The sequence below is a fragment of the Prosopis cineraria genome, unplaced genomic scaffold (genome assembly GCF_029017545.1).
Source record: "Prosopis cineraria cultivar Desert tree isolate PC_DT_omini unplaced genomic scaffold, ASM2901754v1 PC9, whole genome shotgun sequence".
Taxonomy (NCBI): Eukaryota; Viridiplantae; Streptophyta; class Magnoliopsida; order Fabales; family Fabaceae; genus Prosopis; species Prosopis cineraria.
The window spans coordinates 21,109,122-21,136,096 of record NW_026555340.1 but is presented as its reverse complement, the minus strand read 5'-3'; the positions used below and the strand labels follow the sequence as shown (position 1 = coordinate 21,136,096).

At 29.1% G+C, this 26,975-nt stretch overlaps 2 protein-coding genes across 3 annotated transcripts; one reads left to right on the top strand and one right to left on the bottom strand.

Annotated features, from left to right (window-relative positions):
• Positions 1-11,771: 11,771 nt before the first annotated feature.
• LOC129320937 (non-specific lipid transfer protein GPI-anchored 20-like) lies at positions 11,772-13,657 on the bottom strand. Its single transcript, XM_054966624.1, has 4 exons — positions 13,215-13,657; positions 13,078-13,104; positions 12,853-12,927; positions 11,772-12,246 (listed from the first exon to the last, which is right to left on the bottom strand). The coding sequence occupies exons 1-4, from the start codon at positions 13,558-13,560 to the stop codon at positions 12,002-12,004; spliced, it is 693 nt and encodes a 230-aa protein (XP_054822599.1). The 5' UTR covers positions 13,561-13,657; the 3' UTR covers positions 11,772-12,001.
• Positions 13,658-21,225: 7,568 nt separating this feature from the next.
• LOC129319505 (non-specific lipid transfer protein GPI-anchored 2-like) lies at positions 21,226-23,304 on the top strand. Of its 2 annotated transcripts, XM_054964606.1 has the most exons (3): positions 21,226-21,711; positions 21,908-21,976; positions 22,886-23,304. In XM_054964606.1, the coding sequence occupies exons 1-3, from the start codon at positions 21,228-21,230 to the stop codon at positions 23,197-23,199; spliced, it is 867 nt and encodes a 288-aa protein (XP_054820581.1). In that variant the 5' UTR covers positions 21,226-21,227; the 3' UTR covers positions 23,200-23,304. The 2 variants fall into 2 exon arrangements, with proteins under 2 accessions (XP_054820581.1, XP_054820582.1); XM_054964607.1 differs by lacking the exon at positions 21,908-21,976.
• Positions 23,305-26,975: the final 3,671 nt, after the last annotated feature.

The window sequence follows — 26,975 nt, the reverse complement described above, 5'->3', positions numbered from 1 at the left end:
TTGTGTGTATTGTATAACAATTGGATATTTCCTTCGAAAGCGAATGAGAGTGGAGATCTCACGTGACAACGAATTAAATTAAAATATAATATGATGCCTGTGGATATATATATGTGTGTGTGTATCAAATGCCATACTAGACAAGCAGAGGCCATGGTTATCCTAAGTTTTCAATTTTTGATTAGTGCTTTGTTGGTCTTAATTTATAGGATATTTTTGAAAGTGATTTAGTATCCCAAAATAATTTGATGTTATCCTTTCCTTTTTATTATTTTCACTATCTATTTAATACCTCACAAATAGTATGTATTAAATGAAGGGTTATTGATATAACCATTAAATATTTAGTACTGAATTTATAGCTTTTCGTAGTGGTATGTATTTAATGAATTTTATTTGTGCGCATGATTTTATAATCAAAGTGTTTTATTATTTAGAATGGATAAAATACAATAAATTATATATGTATTATTATAAATTTTTAAGATCCTTTCTTCTAGTTATTATTCCCATCAAATTTCAAACTCCTCAAAATTTTGAGATGGATCAGATCTTTCCTTTACATTTGCAATTGGAAAGAACTATTCATGGAAGGTTTTAACCAATAAGAAATACAATGAAATGCTTTGGAATAGAGTCATTGAGGACATTGGCTCTGAGTATGTTATTACGAGTCCTGCATCAAAAGAGTCTCAGAAAAAAGTGAGATTTATAAGTTGAAGGAACTTCTTCACACAATATGCTATATATTTTTTTGGAATGGGCTCATTTTAAATTTCTATTGGTAAAATATAATTTTTTAATTCTATTTATAAGTTATTATTAATATCTTTCATCATAATCAAAACAAATCTTAAAATTCATTTACTATATCTAAAAATTTAGTGAGTTTCTAACCTTACTAAATATGCTTGATTTAATAATGTGCTTCTTACAAACATTTAATGGAAAGTAAGGAAAAAATATGATAAAAATTTAATAATATAGTTTATAAATGGAATAAGAATTTTTTATTTTTATAAATAAGATTAGAGAGAGTATTGATTAAAGGAAAAAAGAGAAGTAACATAATAAATTATGAAATTGAAGCTTCATGTTAAAGAGACAGCGAGGTGACAAAAGCTTGATTGTGACCTAATAATGAAATAATAAGAATACGTCCATTAGTGTGATACGTATAATTTGTTTGTTTGTATTTGTCCCTTCTCCATTCATTTCAATCATGACTATAACCACAACCCTACCATCTAATCAATTTGGTGCTTCAAATTTTTTTTAAATATTATGATACGTAAATTTTTTATAAGATAATCTTTAATATATACTGTTAAAATGTTTTTAATGTATCTAACAATTGGGTTAATTTAATAGTATGGGTAAATCAAGAACTAAGTCAAAAACTCGAAATATAAGAATTAAAAGGTGTATTTTTTCCTTATATTTTATTATATTAATATAATTTTATCTAAATTTGAATTAATGAAATGCTGAGTTAGAAAATAGTTAATTTCTCAAAGACACACTTGGCAAACAATCGTGGGAGTGAATACTGAATACTAAAAGTCTACAGCGACCAGAAAGCAACAAAGGAAAAACATGTGGACATTAATTAATTCACGTTTGATTCATTTGATCGAGATTTATTGGGTTAGGTTCATTTATACCTAAAATGTTTTGAGATTCATATGAAAATAAAGTGGAAAAATATTTCATAAAAAAAGTAAAAAAAAATGAAAATCAGTATCATTACAGACGCTATGATGTCAGACCTAAAAGAAGTTTCATTCCAAAGTTTTCTTTTAATTCTCATGGTTAACTCAAAGACAAAATATAATAATGAATATCAGTATTACCTTACAAAAGCATTTGCTAGTTCGAAGTTAATCAAATATTTCTAAAAAAAAGCAAAAAAAAAAAAAAGAATATCAGTATCATTACAGGCGCTGTAATGTCAGACCTAAAAGGAGTTTCATTCCAATTTTTTTAATTCTTATTTTAACTCAAAGATATGATATAATAATTTAATGATAACATTGAAATCCTTTAAAAATTTATTAAATTTAAAAATACAACGATAACATTGAAATCCTTTAAAAATTTATTAAATTTAAAAATACGGTTGTATACATATTTTAAGGAAGAAAATCAAACGAAAATTTTATCGGGAGTCAAAGCAAAAGAAAAATAAAATGAAGTTACAATACGTAATTAACTAAAAGAACATAAAAATTACAATTTCGAATTTTGAATTGCATATATTTTGCTGAATGATATTTAAATCTTAATTTTTTTAAAAAATTAAAAGTGAAAAAGAAATTAAAATGAATGAAAAACTACATTACAGTTCATAGTTTAAAGCCAAAATTTTTATCAATAGATTCCCAAAAATATTTCAAAAATGAAGGACAAAAACAAAAAAACAAAAGAGAGAGAGAGAGAGAGAGAGGGAAAGAAGTCCATCTAGTGATGCCATTTTCAGAGGCCTAATTTACAAAATGCATTCTAGCTAGCTATACCTACATTGCCTATTGTGTACGTCAACATACTGAATTATTAAATTGGGACTTGGCTCTTAGGTAATTTTTATTTAAAAACTATACATTATTATTACTTCCTTTTTCGGGCTTAGTGAAAACTGTTTTTAACTTTTTATATCATTTTATACTTAAATTGGGACATATAAGTCTTTTCCTCTTAATCAATCATTATCAACTTTTATAATTAATTAATATTTTATCTTCTTTTTTAATAACTTAATATTTTCTATTTTAATAAGGTCATAGTTGAATTAATTAATCATAGTTTATTTGAGTTTGTAATACGTGACAAATATCATACATTAATTTTCCCTACATTTACAAATATTAATATTTTTCATGAAACATTTTTTTATTTTTTTAATATTATTTTTATCAAAATAATGATGAAAAGAACAAAAAAAATTATTTTTTTCAATACTATATGTTTGATCACATTTTCCCTCCAAAAAGTTTGATAACAAATGTGGTGTTCTGTGCATTAAATTGGAGAAAGCCCAAGGTTGGCCCAAAAAAATTGGAGAAAGCCCAACCGAAAACTAGTTTGGACATGGACAATCTTGAGTTGGGCCACTCAAATGGTTTGAAATGACAATTTATTTTTAGTTTCATTTAGACTAACTGATTATTGAGGCTAATTCAGTTTTTATATAATCAAATCAATGCGAATGCAGAAAACATTTTTAGAAGATTTACTTTTAATTAGACTTGACAATGCTTGAATCAAATCTAGTGAGATAACCACACACACATGTATATAAGATGAACTAAATCATACTCATAGAGCCATCAATAAAAGTTGGGCTTGTGGGCTACTCTTTTAGGCCCTGTATTTTTAAGAGTTAGGCTTGAAAAAATAAAAAATCTTGGTATCAAAATTTTTTTTAGGTTTTGTCCTAATGAACCTTGCAAGAAACACTTAGGCTAACCCTTAAACCCTTATATTTTTTTATAGTTTTAATTTATATAAGTTTTGGTATTAATATTTGGGAATAACATAATTTGTTAAATATTTATTTTAAGTAATGAAGATGAAGTTAGTGGGATCGTTGAAATAGCACCACCTCCTATAAGTAAACTTTGTTGGGAAGGGTCTAATATTTTATTTTAGAATGAAAATTGATAATAATAAGGACTAAAAAATATTTATATTTTAAATATTTAGTTAAGGTATTTTTTTAATTTATATACATATTATTATAACTAGGAATTTTAATTTAAAAAAAGTTATATGGCTTTTGGATTCGGCCATGACCTTGTTAATAAGAGCGGAACTTGAGAAAAGTGCTGATTTTAAAGTAAGAAAACTTATTAGCTAGAGTCTTTAAGGGCCAGATTTATAACGGTAGGTCTGCAATTGTTGATAGTTTTACTTGCATACTTTGACTGTGTGTCATGTTGGTCTATTTCATGAACATTTGCCTAATTTGATAAAATGTCTATCATTGAAATAGGAACATTGAAAATGGGAAGTGTCCAAGAGGCACAAAAAAGGAGAAAGAAAATCAAATTGAAATGAAAACCCAAAAGGTCAAGAACAAGAACAAAGTCTGTCACAAACACAACCTAACATTACTATTGTCTTCCCTGGCCGGTAACACAAAATCATTATCATGCAAAGTCAAATTAGTTGGAGAAGGATAAGACACAACCACATCTATATCAGGTGGGGATTGTTTTGCCCCTTTGGCCTTTCTTGTGCAACCAACACTGCCGTTGGAGCCTATGCTTGATTCATGAAGAAAAAGTAGAAACAATGTTTCACAATACACCAAAGTTTTTTTTTTCTTTTATGTTTTCTCTCAGAATAAATATGAAAGAAATGTATTTTATGTTTTCTCTCAGAATAATTATGAAAGAAATGTGCTGTTTTGTTATAGTGTGTAACGATTGCTTGTTAGCTCCCTGTTTGGTAAGCTAGTTCAAAAATAAATCTTTTCCCCTCATTTCCTTATGCACGCCTTCCTCCATATACTCCTTTTCCAAAATCTTGTTATGAGCTTTTAATTTCTTTGAAGACAAGCAAGTTTAATACACACATGTGCATGAATAGTGTTTCCACATAATTAACATCAACACAATAACTAGTAACCAACTAACATAAAAGCAAAAGCACGTTATGAGGTTATTGGAAGGATGTGGCCCATCTCCTAAAAACAGAATCGGAGACTATTTCATGTTTATTCATGAATAATCAAAACAAAATGAACAGCAAGCATATTTAAAATATATTAAAAAGTAAATGAAAAGTAATGTGCAGGTAGTATATTCCGGTATTCTTTATTTAAGATGACGAGTGTATTAAAAATATTCAATTAAGAAAAATAAAAATCAGCAAAAAAAAATAATGAATTAAAAATCAATTACATTCAGTTTCTCTACCTTCCTCTTGCTGTGTTGCCAAGGATTTTCTGTGTTTTGTCTCAATATCAAAACTCACTCAATCAATCCCAGCTATTTAGAGTATAACAAATCTACTGATGAAGAATGATTTTGGGAATGGCTGATATGAATTGGGATGATTTTATGGCTATATGAACTTCGTCGGCATCACTACGGCTCTGAACTTTCCAAGCTTAGCTCTCTGGCATGTACCATTTTTAAACTATCCATTGCCGACTTGGGGGAATACCAAGAGATCTGTTTGTTGCTCTGCCAAGTGATGGGCATTACTCATAGTTTGTTGCCGACTAGGGAGAATAAATTCATGGTTGTGATTGTGCTTTAGATGGGTTGCAACTCTTTTTTATTTGGCTTTATATTCAAATGTTCGAGCAATTGGCTTTTCAGGCTCAAATTTTTCCTATACTTTTTCTAGTGATCTTTTAGGGTCATCCTACAATGGGTTGGAAAGCAGCTGACGAACTAATTGGGCACTGGAAGATTCTCACAAGGAACAATAGAGGAAACTTAATTTTCTTGGGAAAGTATTTTAGCTTTTCTTTTATTCTTTTCTTTAAATTTTCTTATGTTCCCTTTGTAACCTCCTCTCTAACATTTGGTCAAGAAATATGGTAAATCACGAATTTAAAATTCTCCTCATCTGCTATGCAATGTTGGCTGTTTTTATTATCATTTGTCTTCTTATTATTTGATACTGCTTGTTTTAATACTGCCTGTTTTGATTGAGCATGATCATGTAGTTTTCTTTTCATATTTTTTGGGATTCTGCCAAAGTCCATACTTGATTGGTGGTTTATGCCTTCAGTGCTGAAAGAATATTTTAAAACATAATCTCCATTTGTCATCTGATTTTCCAAAATTATAACATTATCTTAGAAAGTTCTCTTGAGCACAAAAGAATATTGCTTTATCAGAATGGTATACCTACCCAACTTTTATGAAAAGTTACTATTAAGTTTAATGATATTGACTTCACACACACACACAAATAAATATATATATTGTTATTAATTTCTTTCATAATTTTTTTAGAGACAATATTAGAGAGATATATGACCTCCATAATGATATCTAAATAGTGCGCATCTATCTCCAAGAAACATTATAATTTTAAAAGATAAAAATAGTCAATTCACCGTAAAGATTGCAAATTTTAAAAGGTCCAAAAATTTTGGGATTAACAGTTTGATTTGTTAGTACTTGGGCTTAATATTGTTTGAGTCCAGTCCAAATGTGTGCATATGGATAGTGTAGTGTGCATTTAGTCGTTTGTGCATTTAGGTAGTGTGTATTTGGGCATTGGTCTTTTTTTTAAAAAAAAATTTTCTGAATGTCTTGATTCTGGGTTAGTTTGGTTTAACTTTTGCTAAAAGCCTAATGAGGCAATTGTTCATGTAAGAAAGTATTCAACTCTAGCCTAGCTATAAAAAAAAATACATTATTCATGATTTAGTTCAATTTATATTATTCTTCATATTAATAATTTAAATTTTTTAAAATTATTAATTTATTTAGTATTGGACAATAAGAAGAGAAATTATTGGCCTACCCAAGAACAACTAAAATATCCAGAACCATTAGAACATCATGGCTCATCATATCATAGAGCTAAAATTGACATCCATAATTTGAGATGTATGCTTGAATTATGTCTAGGTCTAAAGCATTCTTTTGGCCATCCTTTTGGGCTCCCTTGCCATGAGAATATCTTGAATAGAAATCATATCAAATTTTAAAATAATGAGTTTAACAATCTAGTGTTGAAGATGACACACGACAACCTTAACAAAAGGCATGTAATTTTATTTTTATGAAATTTATTTTTTCAATTTATAAATTTATCTATTTACATATGAATTTTTATTAAATAAAAAAATTATATTTTCCTAATTTATAGAATAATAATAAACGCTGTTGTAACCCATACTTTATTTTGGGATCATCAGAAAAGGGCATACTTTTATATGCATTTAAGCATATTTTTTTAATCAAAGCTAGATTGTAAATTAGTAAGTTTCAAACCTATTCGAGTTAATGGCTGGTTCAATTATAAGGTCAAATAAAAGTTGGCACCAGACCATTGGGGTTGATACATTTGAGTGTCATGTCATATGTCAATGGCAATAACAACATTTTCTATGACTATACCATACTAAGAGATCTCATTCATTTGATTTGTAACTTGCTAGCTCATTATTCAGAATGGAGTGCACTTATAAGGCTATGGATTATAAATATTTTAGAATTAATTAATAATATATGTTAGTGTGTACAGTATGTGCGCTTATATCTGTTTCTTTTTCTTTTTCTACTCTGCAAGGACTACGTCCTTTGAATTTAGTAGCTGATTTTATTAGTCATTTGAAGCTCTATTCTCATGAATTTTTCATACATGTTTATGATGTGATGATGACATATTATAAGAATGAAAATAGTTTAGAATATTTTTTTTATCCCTCGTTTGAATGAGGACGTGTTTGTAATTTACTTAACTCTTTGGTAGATAATTTATATTTGATACAATTTATATGATACCAGTATTAATTGTCAATACTAATTCTTCTTATGTGATACCAATATTTTTGATACCACTTATTCTAATTGAGTGTGATCAAAATCTTTACAGCCTCCTTTTCAGCATTTTAAAAAGGAAAATGATAAATCATTAATTTAAAATTTTTTCTTGATTCTTATACTTTAATAACAATTTTGATAATTAATATTCTTTTTGATTAAATTATACTACATATTTGATATCATTGTTCTGATTTAGCATGATTTTTATTTTTGAACCTCCTCTCAAACATTTGGGAAAGGAGCATTTTATATTATGTATTTTAGTTTATTAGTAGTTTTGATTATTTGTAGCATTTTTTATTATCTATTATAACTTATTTTGATACTACATATTTAGTGTTGGACAACAAGAAAATAAATTATTGGCTTGCCTCATAATAGTTGGAATATCCAAAATTACTATAATATCATGACCCATGGCATCATGGACTTGAAATTGAGATCCATAACTTGGGATGTATTTTTAGATTGTGTTTGAGCTTTAAACTATCCTTTTAAACCTCATGGTCATGAAAATATCTTAACTATTAATCGTGTCAAATTCTAAAATATATATCACAATTTTAAATTCTAAATTATTTGCTTTAGTTTAATTGTAGTTTTGATTATTAAAAATATTTTTTTATTACCTAATATAACCTATTCTGATACCATGTGTTTTGATGCTACTCATTTTAATTGAGCTTGATTCTTACTTCTATAAAGTAAAAAAAAAAAACAACTATTACACCCATAATCTATCTCAACTTTAGCTCTAGGAAGAAGGTAACATAGTAACATTAATATTATTGTGAAGATTTTTCAATTAAATCTCACAAGAAGAAGCATCCTTCTAGAATTCACGATCACAATTGGTAATAATAAAAAACAATGCTTGTTTGCATAATTGATATAACTCAAGTTAAGGTTTGTATCAAATATAGAATTCCTATTTGACCCTTTTTAGACCATGAAAATAGTTGGCTTTTGACTCAATAATGGAGATGATTAATTTTAGACAATGATTAAGTAAATAGACTAGTCTTGCCTCTTTTAAGTGAAGAATAATATAGTCTTGTGCATGTGTTTTCTTTTTCTTAAGTGTTAACTCTGGCTAAAAAACTTGCCGGGTTAAAGAGGTAAGTTCAAGATCTTTCACACTAATTGTGAGAAGTGGCACCAATGGACCATGAACATAGCATGAGCAAATGGAGAAAATAGAAAGCATGATAGAAATATATTATATATATATATATAGACACCACCACCACCATCAGATTGTTGTAGTAACTAGTGTTTGCCTAATTATCTAATATATACCTGGCTTTGTACTTCTATTGTTACATTGAATAATGTTTTGTCTTCCATCCAAAATTGACACTAATAGTATATCTTTGATATGACTATCAACTAAGTCAAATTCAAGTATTGTTGTGCTCAATTTAGAGTGAGCTCTCCTAAAGATATTTTTTTTACATTTACATGAACTCAAATTCAAAACTTTATGCTTAAGAGGTTATCACCCCTTTTACTAAGACTAACATCTACTGATATTGATAATATATCTAATTATACATATCATGTTATTATCTAATAAACAGAACTACATGATTGAACTATCTTGCAACATCCCAATTTTTATTTTTATGATTTAAATAATATTATGATGGAATTATTTTATATATAGTTATTTAAATAAATATAAATTTAATTAAAGGGAGTTAAATCCTGAGGACTTAATTTTGAGATATGATTTTTTTTTAAAAGTGAGAATAAGTAAAAAGTTTTGCTTAAAAAAAAGGGAAACTCAACCTAATCTTTTGAATTTTTAATCTTAGAAAATAAAATAAGACAACATACAATATATATATATATATATATAATCAAAATGTGTAGGGGTTGTTGTATTTAAAAAAAAAAAAAGACAAAGAAAGAAGATATAAAAAATGAAAGGGGGAAAGGGGGGAAAAGGCTATGGCCTGATGATGGCACGTGGGCCTTGGCCCACAAACCAATTAAAATACCCCTCCTCCACATTAGCCTATCATTCAAACTCCATTTCCTTCTCCTTTCCTGTGCACGACGCGAATCCAGTGCGGGAGAAATGGGAGAAAAAACTGAGCCCGCGGGTGAGAGAATTCTTGGAAGAGGTCTCATAATAAGATATTTTGAAAGTGGTTTTTAGTATTCTAAGACAAGATATATATTCTAAATATTTTTTTAGTCATTTTTATTCTTCTAGTTTCTGATTTCTTGATGGGCAAAAATTTTAGAGTTTGGTAGATTTCAAATGTTTGGATGATTTTAGCAATTATTTAGATTTTAATGGAGTCAAAGAGATAGGAATGAGAGTTTGTATGATTTAGATTTACCCAAATAATTTATTTGATGAGTTAAAGCTAGGTTTTAATTAAGAAAATAATTATTTATGAATATGGTAGTGATATATTTCAAATTTAATGGTTTATTTTGGGTTAATGGAGTTCATGTCAATGATTAAATGGATTGATTTTGAGGTTTATTATTAAATGTGAATATTAGTAATTTTTGTAGGCATTTTAATATTGGAATTTTGAGACTAAGAATGACTTGAGAAAATTATTGTTGTTTAATAGCTCTAATGAGTGAAATGAAGTTATTGAATTATAAGAATGTAATTGAGATGAAGAAATTTATTTGTGATAGTAAATTTAATTTTTTAAAGAAAATAAAATTTAGAAAAAACTGGAGTTTCTTTGTGATAATTAGGAGTTTGTTTGGATTTAGAAAATGTTTTAAGGTATTTAAATGATGATTTGTGGCTTAAGTCAAGCCCTAGATTTTGGGATTTAACTAGATGTAAAAATTAAGGTTACCAAGAGATTAATTATGGTGACAAAAAATTTAATGGGTATATTAAAAGTGGTGTAATAATAGGAGTGATTAAGTTTAAAGGTTTAAGTGATAAGATGGGTGTTGGATTAATAAGGATAATTAATCTAACCCTAACATTATGTTATATTTAGTGTTTAATCATTAATATTAATTATGCTTGTTATTAAATATCATGCAGAGCATGGTGTTAGTGTGTTGGTGGAATTAATAAGCTTGTTTGGGAAAATGTGTTTACAAGGAGCAAAGGTAGCCCTTACTATCATGTTATGGTGTGTATTGTGATTAGTTGTATGTATTTTATTTCAATTAAATGTTGTTCGCATATGTATAATTATTGTTTGGAAATAAATTGCTAGTGGGATTAAAAATATTGATACACACACACACACACACACACACACACACATATATATATAATATTATGTTCAGTATGAAATTTTTGAGGTTGGAAGAATGTAACATTTTCTGGAATTCATATTTGTTTGAAAATTATATATGCATCAATTTTTATATTTGACTATGTTTAATGGATTATAGGACTTTTATAGGATGTAGATTATTGTATTGTACTGTTTTGGTCAAGTTGTTCGTCCCAAATTTTGGCTTTGCTTTAACTTTTTTTTTTTTTTTTGATAGAGGCTTTGCTTTGCCTTGCAGTGTTAAAGATTTGGGAAATGATGTTTGGGCCCTAAATAGATATTGTGAACTAAGGTTTACAGTGAAAAGTATTGTGCATCAAACTTGGGCCAAGAATGGAATATATTAAATATTTTAGGTGGATACTTGAATCACTATACTTGAATATTTGTTGGAAAAGAGAAGCAATCTTTATATGAAATTTTTGTCTGGGAACTCTGATTTCATATTGTTTTAGGTTTTATAAAGAAAAAAATTGCAATTATACTCTATTAGAAATGAGATCCTATTATATTTAGTAAACTATTATTTACTATTGTAGGACTTGTTTATTAAGTTAAAGTTTTTTTATCATAGTAATCAGTTTTAAACTTGTTTTACTTAATTAAGGAAAAGTTCTTTTTCTACCATGACAAAGTTTATTCAAGCATGTTTGATTTTTTTTTTTCTATCATGATAAATTATGTTATGCTATGGTAGCGTTTTTTAAAAAAATAGTTTTCGTTCTTCCTACTATAATAAGCTTTTTAAAAGATAAATTTTGTCATTTAATTATCATGATAGCCAGGGTGGGTTTTAATAAATATTGTTTTTTTTTAAAGTATGGTGTTACACATCTCACTTATCAGGTGGGATCTCCTACCCCATTCTACAGGTTTGTACATTGGATAGCCACCAAATAGGACTTACTTAAGACTCTGTAAATAGTGCAGCTTCCCATTCCCATAACATATATTATTTATGTTTGTTCCCGTTTCACATATATTTCAATAAAAATAAAATGTTCTTTATTTCTATAAACTCATATACAATGCAGTACAAAGTGCTTTTAAATAAATATAAATGGTAAAACTACCCAACATGGGTTTGAAATGACCTAAAACAAAACTCCAAACCAACAACAGTCACAACCCATAAGAATATATTTTGCAGGCTATGGTAGGTACAATAGCACATGAATAATGCAGAACACGAACACTGACACAAGAGGGAAATTAGTAGAAGTAGTTGAGAAGACCAACTAGTGTAGAAGCAATGAGAAGTAAGAAAGTGGAAGAAGACATAGCAGAAGATGATGATGGAGTCAGATTAGTAGTACGCCCAGATGTTGATGGTGTTGTTGATGTTGATGGTGGTGTATTAGTATTATCCACTGATGGAGATGATGATGATGATGGGGTTGTGTCTGATTCAGGTGCCTCTGAAGGTGTCATTGGCGGTGAAGGCATAATGGAAGGCACTGCATCATCAAACATACAACAACATTATATTATGCTTATTAATTAGTAATCCCACACATACACATGTTCATGTGAAATAGTCTTGGCATGTCTAATAACATGTTTGGAGTGATATTTAGGCTTGGTTTGAATGAAGAGAAAAGTAAAAAGAAAATAAAAATGAGAGAAAACTAGAAGAAGAAATTTCCAAAAATGGTAACTTTTTTTATTATATTTAGAAGTCTTCTCTCTTAATTTTCCTTCCTCTCTATTTTTCTCCTATACAAAAGGTTAGTATATGTTTGGATAACAAAGTTAATCAATTTTAAAGGTCAAAATTATGATTTTGTGAAAATATATGCAAGTGCCTCTATTACACGTAAAATCAATTATGAACTCAGAAGTTAAAATTATAATTTTCTTAAAAATATTCAAACATTCATCATATATCTCAAAATTAATTATAAATCTAAAATTGTGATTTTTTTTAATCCGAACACCTATTATATTTTTACCTGTCAAGATGAATTATAAACTGAAAACTATGATGTTGATAAAATTTATATAGTTTTTGGAAAATTTTTTAAGAAAGTATAATTGAAAGGTTGATTGAATTGAAGAGATACCTTGAGGGCTAGGAGATGGAGTGAATCCAGAGGGAGCCGATCTCGGTGAAGGAGATGGGCCTAGAGATGCAGGTCCTGTGATTGATATCAATTAACATCAATATAAAGATATGGAATATAAAATTTATAACAAGTCATATTATTTTTTTAAAAGGAATAACATGACTTATTATTTATTCAAACTCAGAGTTAAAGTGGGAAAGAAAATGTTATATTGGGAAATACCTGGTGCAGGAAGTGGTGAACCAGAGGCTGGGGAAAAAAAAAAAAAACAGAACATGAACTCATTAGCTTTCTCATTTGCTTCAATGAAAGATCAAAGCTAACTCATTGTAAGCGATATTAAGAGAAGGGTAAAATACCTTTGCACTGAACAGGGACACGTGGCATGCGACAGGCACGTGGTAGGGAGATGGCTAATGTTCTGTTAATAGGTAATTGGAAGGGAACACTACCAGTGACTATGAGGCACAGACAGTCCATGCCTCCGCTGGTGAGAGACTTTAGAGAATCACAGCACTGTGTAGTGGGCATGGAGGATCCGCCGGCGCTGCTGTTCGTCAGGTAGTTCATACAAGGTGTGAAGGTATTTATGATCGATGTGTTACATGGGGAGCTAATCTGACCACTTGCCGGAGCAACCATCGCTGCCACCATCACCACGGTGGCCACCACCACAGAGAACCACCTTGGCTGAAAATGCTCCATATTACTCTGTTTTGTTCTGTTCTGTTGAGATTTTTTTTTTTGGCTTGTGGGGTTATGGAAACTGAAATGAAGCGATCAAATTCAGAAGTATTTTTGAATTTTGATGGTTTGGGTGAGAGAGAACGTAGAAGGGTTTGGATTTTATAGAAGGAAGTGGAGGGAATGGTGTGAGGGGAATGAAGTAGAAGTTGGTTTAGGAGATCAACCACTTCAAACTAATCTGTTCCAAGTGGAAGAATTTGAAGTAAGTTGGTAAGATTGGTATACTCTGTTTTTTTAGCATGAAATTGGCATGTTTTAATACGTGAACTCTTGCATAATTTGTTTTTTTTTTTTCCTTTTATTATGAAGAAAATATACAGATTCTAAATTAAATTACAATTAAATATTATTCCCTTCTGTATTTATAAAGTAAATAAGAAAATTTTTTATCCTGTATAAGGCATGTCTTTGCATCATTGAGTTTTTTTAAAATTTTTTTACTTCTTATTAAATGTGAATAGAGAGAAAATATGTTATTAAAGTATCTAGTATTCTTCTTACTACAATATAGGGCATTAATAACTACTTTATAATTTTCAAGAAAAATTAGATGAAACATTAAATTTTTTTAAAAAAATCACTCCTTCTGTTAAAAAATGCAAGGCACTTTTTGGGGAGTTGAATGTTAAAAAATGTGAGGTATTTTTAGTGTTTTGAGATGTAATCATTATTTTTTTTTTCAAAAATGCCTCTATTAATAATGACTTTACATTTATTATAGGGTGTTTAATAGGGATAAATATGAAAAGATAGGGTCAGTTTGAAAGTAAGTAACTACTTTATTAGAGGATAAAATTCAGTTAAAAATGTCTTATATTTTTAAATGAAGGGAGTAGATATTTTCAATTATATCCTTAGTAAATATCTCTTATATTTGCCTTAACAATGATAATTGAAATTTCAATGTATCATTTTTTTTTCAAAATAGATTAATAAATAAAGGAGAGATAAAGTTAAACAAGAAATCATAAAAATTGACTTATGGCTTATATTTTGAACTAAGTAAGGTTTCTAAAAGATATCATCTAAAGGACTAAAGAGTATATCTAATAAGGATAAAATTAAAAAATTATTAGAATTTTGGACATGATTAATAAATTTTAATAAAATATATTAAAAATAACTTATAAATAAAACTAAATGGAGTAATTTTTTAAAAATATTTTAAATATTTTTTATGTGTTAAAGATTATGAATTGAATAGATGCTAAATGCAGTTATTTGATTGAATACATAAATACTTGCTACTCCTTCTATTTTATATTATAAGACACTTTTAGATAAAATTATATATGTCAATAAAGCCCATTACATACATTTTACAGCAATATTTTTTTAAAATAAAAATAAAATTTTTTAAAAATGTCCTTCGTTTAACACTCAATTTATTAAAAAATATTAAAAAGAGAGAATATATGAGAATGATAATATTTTAAAAAAATATTATTAATAAAATATTACTTTCATCAAAGTATCTTATATTTTAAATGCTGAATCTTCTTAAAAGTATTTTATAATTTAAGACAAAAGTAATATTATATTAAGTGGAGGATGAACAAGGTTGACTGCTTGCAAAATTAATAAAGGGAAATAGGGCGGCAATGAGAAGTCAAATAAGATTGCGGTAGTTGAGCTGTGAATTAATGGGATCAGTTAGATAACCGAAGATAAAACAATTTGGATTAGTTTTGTTTGCGTGCTCTACTTTGCAACAACTCATCCAATTTAATGTGAACTTGCCAACAATCTCCATGTTGGAAAACCTGCTTCATGATTCTTCATGTGATTATACCTTATGAAACCACATATCCACCATAGATTCTTGTCTGTCTTACTTTGCTTTAAGCTAAGGGTTTGGTGAACCCATAGTTTAGATAAGTTATATTTTTCAGGTTAAAAGAGTGCTTTTGAATATTATTTAGGTAAGATGATAAAACTTTTACTTCCTCATGTTTGTTTTAGTTATTAATTTTGACCTTCAAATCTAATTTTATTGATGTAGTTCTTTATATTTTTCTCAATTATTAATTTGGGCCTTATTGTTTAAATAAGAAATACCACTATTAAAATTGGTTGGCATAGATAACATATTATTGGTGACAGTCATGTAGAGTAATGAAAAAAGGTTAATTATTTAGGGACAGAAAACACAAACTCAGAAATTTTGAAAAATAAATTAACAAAATACAATGTAAAGAAAAATATTAATAAAAATTGAACTTATTTGAAGGCTAATTTATTCATTCTCATTTATCTAAATATATGTGTCAAATCATCAAAATACTTTACATATTGAATTAATTTGATAGTAAATTTATTTTTTAAAACTTAAAGGACTAATATGAAAATTTAAAAAAATGTAAAAGATCAAATCAATAAAAATTAAATTTGAGGGATCAAATTGGTAATGAGACAAAGTTGAGGGACTACAAATTTTATTTTCCCATATATTTATTAATAACTAATAAATAAAGTTTTCATGTCAACATCGAAATACAAATTCACATTTTTATGGCCTCTACATCTACTAATTATCAAGGGGCAGTAAAGCCGAATAAAACCAATCAAACAAAACTAATTCAATCAAAACCTAATAAAATTAATCATTAGTAAGGTTTGGTTTCATTTTATAAATTAAAAAATCAAACGGTTTGGTTCAGGTTTTGTTTTGTTTTTCTTTGAAACCTTCACCAAACTTGAATTATATCTTTTTATATTTTTAAATGTATTTTTTATAATTAACATTATACTATTAATTATTGTTTATTATTTTTAAATTTTAACCTCAATTAAAGTCCAACCCAAACTCAAAATACTTTAGTAGAATCCCTAATCTTACTTTTCTCAATTTTACTAATTGCCTTTAGAGTCAAATACAGTCTAGAAAAAGGAGAGGTGTTTTGTCATTGCCAATTGAAGAGTGAAATACTTCACGTCCATGACTGCAACTGGTTGATTCTTATCTGTTACTCTTTACTGTCTTCTATTTAAATTTATTAGTTTATCAATCATCATGACTTTATGCGGCCATTTGCATATGTGACTATTTGCTCCTATATGATTTTTATAGATGCGTCCAAACATTAGTTTATCGGTTTAATAGTTTATTATTTGATTGCTCATATTGTAAATCGTAGGAGGAATTGTTGCTTGACTTTGTGGCATATTTCTTCTTTGTTTTATATTATTACACCGTAATTGGGCTCTCTTGCCTTTGTGGTTCAATATCAGACTGGTCAAGCAGTCATTGTATTTGGCTATTTGTAATGACGTTGGCTTGAGAGATGGTATCTCCTGTTCTCCATGCTAATTTCTATTCCTTCAACCAACGGGAGTTGATCTGAGTGATAAGCAGCTCGATTTTATTTAAGCAAGGTCTCGAGTTCGAGCCTTGTGTATGCAGAAAATTCTCGCTGGGAGACTTACGCACCATGCTAGGTGCATGACGTGGGTCGGATCCGGATATAGTCGAGGCAAAGCTTTGGTAAATCGGGTGGGCTACCAAAAAAAAAAATTTATTCCTTAAAAAAAAATTACAATTACACAGTATATAATATAGTATATATAGTTAATTAGCTGGTGACCAAAGTGGATATCTCGTAAAAATGCACTGGGAATGAAGATGTGTAAGCAATTGAGATTTTAAAAATTATTAAATAGTATATGTGGCCACGTGGATGGATGGAGACTTAGAGAGTAGGGACTATAAGGGACTACTTGAAAAAAATTAAATATTTTAAGCCAAAGGGACCCCTCGCCTTGTGACCTTATAACTTGTTCAATAGTTAAAGCATGTTATTTTGTTATTATTATAAACACTAGTATATTATATAAACTATAAAGCATACATAAACACTAACTAGTGGTATGAATATTAATAATTTCATTATGTCAATGCACAGGAAATGCTTCCAATATGAGTGAAAAGTTGAGATAAATCTTGTAATCGATATTGACAAAGAGAAATCAAAGAATAAAAGGTTAGACGTAACTAACAATGTTGCTACCATCAATGCTTCCGTTCCATCTAATACATCAAATCAAGAGAAGGGTGAAGAGATTGATAAGGAGAATGAGAAGGGAAAAGAGAAAGAGGAAAGAAAACAAGAAGACATAAATTCTACTACAAGTAAAAGAAAACCATCTAAACCTTAGTCTTGGGTGTGGAGTCATTTTACTTTAGTTGAATGTTGTAATCCTAAATTTCCAAGAGCTAAGCGTAATTGGTGTGGGGTAGGCTATGCATGCCATAAAAAAAAAAAACAAATGGAACATCTATTTTGGCAATGCATCTAGAATCAAGATGTAAGAAAATCAAAGTTGGAAATAAAGATCCAAAACAATCTCTACTTGCTTTACAACAAAAGAAAATGGAGGATGGACATGGCCGTGGAACTAGTTTGAAAGGAATAGCATTTGATTTTAATTCTTGTAGGTAAGCTTTTGCTAAAATGATAATTGTTGATGAGCTGCCTTTTAAATTTGTTGAGGGAGAAGGATTCCAATATTTTATGAGTGTTGCATAGCCTTTATTTCCTCTTCCGTCATGCTTTACAGTAGCTAGAGATTGTTGGAATCTTTTTTTATTTGAACAAGCTAAGTTAAGGAGTGCATTTTCCAAGTCTCGTCAAAGTGTTTGTCTAACTATTGATTGCTAGACATATATACAGAGCATGAGTTACTTATGTCTTACTAGACATTTCATTGACGATGAATGGAAGTTGCATAAAAAAATTTTGAATTTTTGTCAAAATTGCTGACCATAAAGTTGATACCATTAGTGGATTGATAGGAAGTTGTTTGTTGTTGAATTGGAGGATTGATAGTGTTTTTATCATTACAGTTGATAATGCTTCATCTAATGATATTGTTATAGCTTATGTGAAAGATAAAATATTTGATTGGAATGGTCACATAATGAAAGGAGAACATATGCATGTTAGATGTTGTGCATACATTATGAATTTAGTTGTCAATGATGGGCTAAAGGAGATTAATGAGTCTTTTACAAAGAATTAGAAATTTAGTTCAATTTATTTGTGCTTCACCAACTCATTTTCTATGTGAAGCAAACTATAATTCAAGATTGGGATAAAGCATGTGTTTTTGTAAAGTTCTTAAAAATCTTTTGTGTCACTAAAAATGTCTTCGACTCATTATTTGTAACATCATCTCAATACTTTTATGACTTTTGCTTGATGGCAAAATCCTTGAGAAGTATGTGTGAAAGTGATGATCCTTTATTAAGTTTGATGGCTATAAAAATGAAAATAAAATGTGATAAGTATTGGGAAGATGTGAATAATATGAATATCATGATCTTTATAGCAGTGGTGCTTGATCCTAGGTATAAATTAAAATTTATGAAATGGAATTTAAAGAAACTCTACAATGAAGACATGGCTGAACATTATACTTGGCAAGTGAAAGAGTTATTTATCAAAATGTATGAAAATTACAAGGCTTTTCATGGCACAAAGAAAAGTCCAACCAATATTCAATCAAAAAAATAAGAAAGTTGTTTCTCATGAAGAGAATGAAAAAGATTCAATTGCAATGAAGTTTGACAAAGTCATGAATGAAGATGATGATATTGAGAATTAATTAAAAGTGGACCTCTACTTGGTGGATAGTAGAGAGAAAATGTGCAACAAATTTGACATCCTTAGTTGGTGAAAAGTGAATTCTTTTAAATAATGTATTGACTATGCTTGTGTCTATTGTAGCCTCAGAAGCTGCTTTTAATATAGGGGGTCATATACTAAATGAATATAGAAGCTCATTGAGTGCCAAGACTGTTGAAGCCTTTGTATGTGCACAAAATTGGTTTCGATCTACTCCATTGTCATGTGATATTGAAGAGAAAGTTGAGGAAATTGAGGAAATTGAGAAAATTGAGTTAGGTAATATCTTTATAAATATTTTATTTTAACAAGTTTGAAACCTTTAAATATAAATTGTGTTTACAATTTATTTGTTTATTTTGCCTTTAGATCTTAAAGTTGTCATCCTAAATGACGATGATAACTTTTGATTATTAAGGATCTTCAGTTATTTTTATTTTATACATGTAAGTACTATGACTCTTATTTGTTATGATTATTATTTTTGAATTCATATTTTCACATGTTTTCCTCTCTCTTTTTTCTCAGATATTGAAATTAACAGGCACTAGTGGCATTGGCAATTGTTACTTCAAGAATGATCTTTTAAATAATTTTAGATAAATAATTTTCCTTTTATTGATTTAAAACAATTTTTTTGTTATAGACATTAAAATAATTTGTAATGAAATTTAACTCGTTTTAACGTTACTTGCAATGCATATATTTTGATGTTTATTGATAATGAAATTTACATATTTTTATTTTCAATATATATTCATTTCCATGTTAAGAATGTGACTTGATGTTGGAATATGAAAGGAAAAAAGTCAAAAAAAAAAAAAAATAAAACTTGATTCATATAGAAACCAAATTGAACCAAACCAACTTTAATAAAAAACCAATCAAGCATCATTTTTTGTGTAAATTGATTAGTTTGGTCTGGTTCATGTGTTGATCAAAACTAAACCAAACTATACCTTTGATCACCCTTACTTATTATCCTTTCCCATATATTTAATAGATTTAGGCCGCTGGTTTAGATAGGTATAGATTACTTGGTCAAAAAAAGAAGAAGATTAGCATAGATTACTTCACTAGTTAAAACTTCGCAATTTTGTTTAAGATGTCTTAACCGTTCAAATAATGGAGAAGAATGCGGGGACTGATTGGGAAGTGGGGGAAAAACATTATAATTTTCTTGACATTTACAAGACATTACAATTTATTTCTTTGTTAATGTAAAAGGTTTTGGGAAGATTTCAAATTAATATTGTCAAGTATTTTTTATATTTATGAAAATCTATATATTATTTATGCTTGCAAATACTGAAAGGTAAATGAATTATTCAGGAAAAAGAAAAGGTAAATGAGTTAACTATCTCCTCAGTGGGTGTATGCTTAAATTAAAAAAATTTACAACTGAGTTTAAAAAAAAATTGTGAATGTTAACATAATTTTTGTTTAAATACCTTTATTTTTTAAGTCAATTAAATAAACCAAAATTTATTTGAATAATTTCATTCAAAAGTCAATTGAAATATATAATAATAAAAATAGACAGAAATTTTCTTTTATATATTTTTGTAACTAGTTTGATATTTTTAGAGAAAAATATTAAACTTAAAATTATAATTTTTTTATAAAATGTATATTAAAAATATAAAAATGCATTGATAAATAAAAAATTTAATTTTAAAAAGGTAGTATTAAATGATAACATTAAAAATCTTCAATTACAAAAATTAAAATTAATTAAATATATTAAAATATCCAATAAAAAATACTATTGATATCCGAGTGATATTTAGAAATACTACCAGGAGATTTTTGTCCTTTTGAATTCACTGGGAGGACAGGTCCATTGAGTCTTAAATAGAATAACCGATTATTTAATTTTTATATCTAAATGTTACTTTTTTAAATTTTGTGGTCACCCCAGGGGATTGCAAATAATTTATCCACTATAACTATATATACCCTAAGAAAGAGAAATTTGACAAAAAGCTTGAAAGAACATCAATGCTATGCTTGAACTTTTACAGTTTCGACTTTCGAGTTTCGACGATTCGCCAACCGTCTCCGTCTCCAATGGCATTCGCCGTTCCTTCGCTTCTCGCCTTCATCGTCGTCTCTTGTTCTCTTCTCCTCGCCGAGGCGTCGCCATCGCTACCCCCCGCGGCGTTGCCACAGCTACCTTCCACGGCGTCGCCGGTAACGTCACCTGCACCGACCTGCACCGATGAACTCGTTTTATTTTCTCCATGTCTGTCTTACGTTGCATCTCCGCCTAACGATCTTGCCGACGCCGCCTCTGCCAACTGCTGCAATGCCTTCTATGCCGCCGCCGAATCCGGCGTCGCTGTTTGCTTCTGTTATCTTCTTCGGGAGCCTCCGATCCTAGGCTTTCCTCTTAACAGTAGCAGACTTCTTTCACTGTCTTCGGATTGTCCTCTCGCTAATGGCGAATCTGCTGGAGCTCTGTCAATGAATTCTCTGTGTTCAGGTTTGGAATCTTGTATCTGCTCCTCATATTTTCTTGATTCTTTGAGCTTATCTTCCTCCAAACTTCGGAAGATTTTCCTGCGCTCATTCCAACACATTAACAAATGTTGCGTACATTTCTTGAGAAAATTGTTAACAAATATTGCATAAAGGTAGAATCAATTAATGACATCTTTTCTCTTTTCATTAATTCACAGAATCGCCGGCTCTTCCTCCTTTGAACTTCTCTCCAACTTTAGGGCTCACAGTTCCTTCTGCTTCTAGTGGTGGGTGACGGATCTTGAAATGCTTACTCACTTATTTTTCTTTTTTAAGCACTGAAATTCTCTATAAAAAATATTATATAAAGCTATAAATAAAATATGTAAAAAATTGAAAAATAAACATTATTTAGGACTGAAAATAATGGAGCCACAGTATTTGTATTTGTAGATAGTGCAGCATTAAATTAATTAGTTATTTCAATATTGCTATTTTTTTTTTGGAGCCAGGATATTTTCAACAATATAAATAGTTCAGCTTCATTAAAAACATGTTAGTGAAATGAGAACTAAATAGAGGTGAAATATATCAATGTGATTTTCAAGGAAAACGAATCAGTTTGTGTTCAATGACTTTTATTTTTCAAGAAATTATTAGAGGTAAAACATATCAATGTGATTTTCTTTTAGCCTGCAAAAAGAAAAAAATATAATGCGAGTGAAATGAGAAATAAATAGATTCACACAACAACATTGCTTTAACTGAAACTTAAGTGGACTAAAATTGTTTTCTTGTATGAAATATAACCATAGATAAGTACAATTAAACCAATAAACCAAAATTTACTTATATAAAATCTCTCTCCCTCTTTCTCACACTCACAAGTAAATATATAAATTTTATATGTATTTTAATAAAAAAATCATAAAAAGAAGAACATTTATATTTTCACTGAGTAAACATTACGTCGATGGTATTGAGATATGGCTCTTTCTCTGCTACCTTCTTCAATATAGATATTTTGATCCTTAAAAGAAAAGGAGGATATATATATATATATTATGATGTTTTTTAATTAATGTTTTAAAATAAAAACTAGATTGGTTGTGAACGATCGGCTGATATATATAACTTATAAGATAATTGTTTTTTCATTATCTTATTCTTTGTATCAAGTATGATATTATACATAGGGTCTGGAAGGGCGACATCTTCTCAGGCGAAAATACCATCTAAGGGCACCGCAGCCGGTGGCGGAGCCAGAGGGGGCACTGGTGGCATCGGAGGTGGTGGAGCCAGAGGCGGTTCCTCCGGTAGCCGTGGCGGTAATGGGGCAAGGACAAGGCCAGGTGGAGGATGGAATCCTCATGGAGTGATAGGAGGAGCAGGGCACCACCACAGTGACAGTTCATCAAAGACTCAGATATGCAGGAACACAAGGTGGCTACTACTTATAACGTTACTTTTTCTGCTTATGACGTACATGTGTGCTCCTGATCTTGCTTAGTTAGCTAATCTTCATTCATTTCCATGTCATTACTCTCAATAATTGAACCAATCACGTGTATTAGACTTAGTTCTTTTTTTTTTTTTGGGGCAAATTAGACTTAGTTCATGGGACAACTATATATACATTACATGTACAAGAGAAAACAGAATTGTTGTTGCTTAAATACTGTAGAGGAAGATTTTGTTATTCACTTGTTGTTTGTTCAAATATGTGTGCCAACTGGTTTTTTTCGTCGTTAATTTATCCAATGCTTCATTTACTCTGGTCTTTCTTTTCTCTTTGAAATAATTTTAATGTTCACTTGCCTCTTCCCACTTATATTTCCATCCGCAGATGTGAGTGTACTCTGTGTGTGTGTGTATTATGACATTAGTTTTTGTGGGATGTTGTCTGCTTTTACAACATTCAATTAGAATGAGAATAATTGCTGTGTTGCTGTGTAATACATAGAGTGTAAGTTAGGCAATGTTTGATATACGAAAAAAAAATGTTTTTAAAATAGTAAATGATAATTTTTTTTAAAAAAAGAAATTATAACAGATGCACTTCTCATTTTTGCTAAGAAAATATTTTTCGAGGCATCAAAGAAATTTCTATACATGAAATTATAATATAACAGATTGTCCACCACCTTTGTCATCATTACGCTTGTCCTATGGTTTGTGTGAAAACTAGAGACTTTTTCTTAAGTACTGTATGAAATTTAAGAGTAGTTGCTTCTTCACCTGCCAGATGAACCCTGTGGCTTGGAGGTGAAAATGTTTTGTTTTCACAAGTCAAGCCACAAGTCCGAATCCAGGCACTCTCAATCTCATACACACGGGAAAAAAAAAAAAAGTTGTTTCTTCATCTGACATCTTGTATGGTTTATATAATTCATGAATAATATGTGGTTTTAAAAATTTTGTATTTGATATGGTTCATGTCTAAAAAATACCGGCATGCATTTGTGTATCTGATATACATCAAATACAACAATTTTCAAAATTTTATAATATATGCATGAAAATATATGTTATATATTTCAATTTTAGGGGATGGATATCAAGTAATATATATTTCTAATAATTAAAAAATATTCATTTTTAATTTTTTAAGTCTTATAGAGAAATATTTTGATAAAAAAATATAGTAATACAAATTGTAAAATATGTTATACGCATAATGAAATAAATAAATAAAATAAAGTCCATTCTCTCATTAGCGGGAATGAGAATGATAATTATCCCAATTCGACAATCAGAAAAAGGAAAGTATTATTGGAAATGCAAGGTGAAATTATTATCATACCTTCATTGATAAATTAAAATTACTAAAAAAATAAATAAATCCATGATGAAGAAATATTTCAAAAAATAAGGAAATATAATTTTATTTTATTTTCTTAAAAATATAATTTTAATCATATAATTTTTAGCAATGAATTAATCAAAGTTATTATTTTGTTATTGATGACGTTAAAAAAAAATTAGAGTCAAAAATGAAAAAAATATATTTATACCTTAATATTTTTATGCAATATATGTAAACGACATTTTTTACTAATTTAAAAAGTGATGATAAATGTTTTAACATATTTTTAATTCACAAATATTATAGTTATTTGATTATCTTTATTTTCATTCTTATATTATTTTCATTATAAAACAAAAAAAAAATACATTTGTTTCCGTGAGTATATTGATTTCATTAGAACAAAACTTATTTCGACTCCTCAATTCTACTCTCTCCATTCTTATATATAAGAAAAAAAATTATATCACACAATTTAAAAAGTTAGTTAATCATAGTAATTATGTCTGAAAATAAAAAAATTAAAGTAAAATATCTTATGTTAATTAACATAAGCAAGTATTAATTATTTTTATTAATGTAAATTATGAGAGGTGATTTTAAAAATATATAATAAATATTTATTGAAATATATAATTTTGTTTATAAAAAAAATAAGTAAAAAATGATAGTTTATTTATAAATAAAAACAAAGGAAGTATTTCCAACGCTGGTAGTGGGAGCACATATGGTGGTAGTAGGTGGGTGAATTATTGGAAAGGTGGGGCCTAAGTGGAACTTAAACTCAATTCCTTTAGATTTTTTAGACATTTTTTTGATAAGAGTACAAATTTAATTTAAATTATTTTTAAGAAAACACTGAACAATTTATATCAGGTGCAGAATAAAATTACTAACTCACAAATTGGAGCGGGGCACCTTCTATTTACTTTTAAGAAATAGACGTTTATTAATGTAGGGCCCACGTGAAAAAGTGACACCACAGCAATCTCCATCTCCCTCTTGAATTGCAACAAAACGAGAAGACACACACACGAACGCATTACACACACACGACCATGTTGAGATCATTGTGAATGATCAAGGTAACAGAACCACCCCTTCTTACGTAGCTTTCATTGACATAAAGAGTTTAATTAACAATGCCGCGAAGAATCAAGTCACCATGAACCCTCAGAACACCATGTTCGACACGAAACGGCTCATCGAATTGAGATTCTCCAGTGCCTTTATTCAAAATGACATGAAGCTCTAGCCTTTTAAGGTTGTTCCCGATGCCCATGACAAGCCCATGATTATGAAGGCAAAGAGAAACGTTTTGCTCCTGAAGAGATCTCCTCTATGGCCCTCACGAAAATGAAAGAAGTGACTGAAGCATTTCTGAGTCAAACCATTAAGAATGCACTCATCATGATGCCTGCTTATTTCAATGATTCATAGAGGCAAGCTTGATCGTATGCTTGCATCGCTTCTTCTGCCATCTCAAACGTCGCCAGCCACACCCTCCTCTTGCTTCAGTGCTTCAGTGAGAACAATACATGTTTTTTTTTTAGTCAAATAGCTGGTCAACAAATGGACGTTTGCTCATATAAATGAAAAGGTATCAACTACTATGCTTTTCCTAATTTATGTTTTTTTTTTTGCACCAATCCATAATATAGGATATTCAATGTTCATCAAAAAATAGTTTGTGATTAAATTTGTAACTTCACCGAAATTTTTTTTTATAGCTACTAGGCCACAGATACATTTTAACGATAGAATACAAATATTTTATATAACAATTAGATTTAAAAATAAGAATAACAATTTAGTTTTACGTAAATGATTGACAACTAGGCTTCAAAAATTCATAACTCCTCCAAAATATACTACAAAGCACTAGATCCACAACTCATCAACAAATAACATTTTTTGGCACAACAAGTGACATTTTAAATTGATAATTTCGGTCTTGTGAAATACAAAGTAAACTTGGCAAGTAACATCAAGGCTTCGCTATTGGTGTTATTTTCTTGTCAATTTATTAGTATCATTCTAACATTTCAAGTTTCAACAGAGGCGGATCCTCATGCGGGCTCATGAAAAAAAGTTTGTGTTTTATTCAAAATCACACGTACTTTCACATGAAACAAGTTATTCCCCTATTTAAAGTTTTGAATTCAAGTATTCTGTACGTGAAGGAGAAAACATTGGAAAGCTCCCACAAATTGACAACTGATTTGGCTTGTATTCAAATTGGTCAGGATTCCACATGGTTCGTTATTACGAAAAAAAAAAAAAGAAAGACATTTTTTAAGGCATGCACAAGTAGACTCCACTAACGGCATAGATTATCTCCTTCGACATATCGAGAACAAAGTATAAATTTTTTCCAACTAAATTACTACATATATGAGTCGAGGTTCAAACCCTCAACCATTTGCTTAAAAGACAAGAGCTATAAACTCGTGCAACTTTAGCCGGTTGAAAGAAAGAAA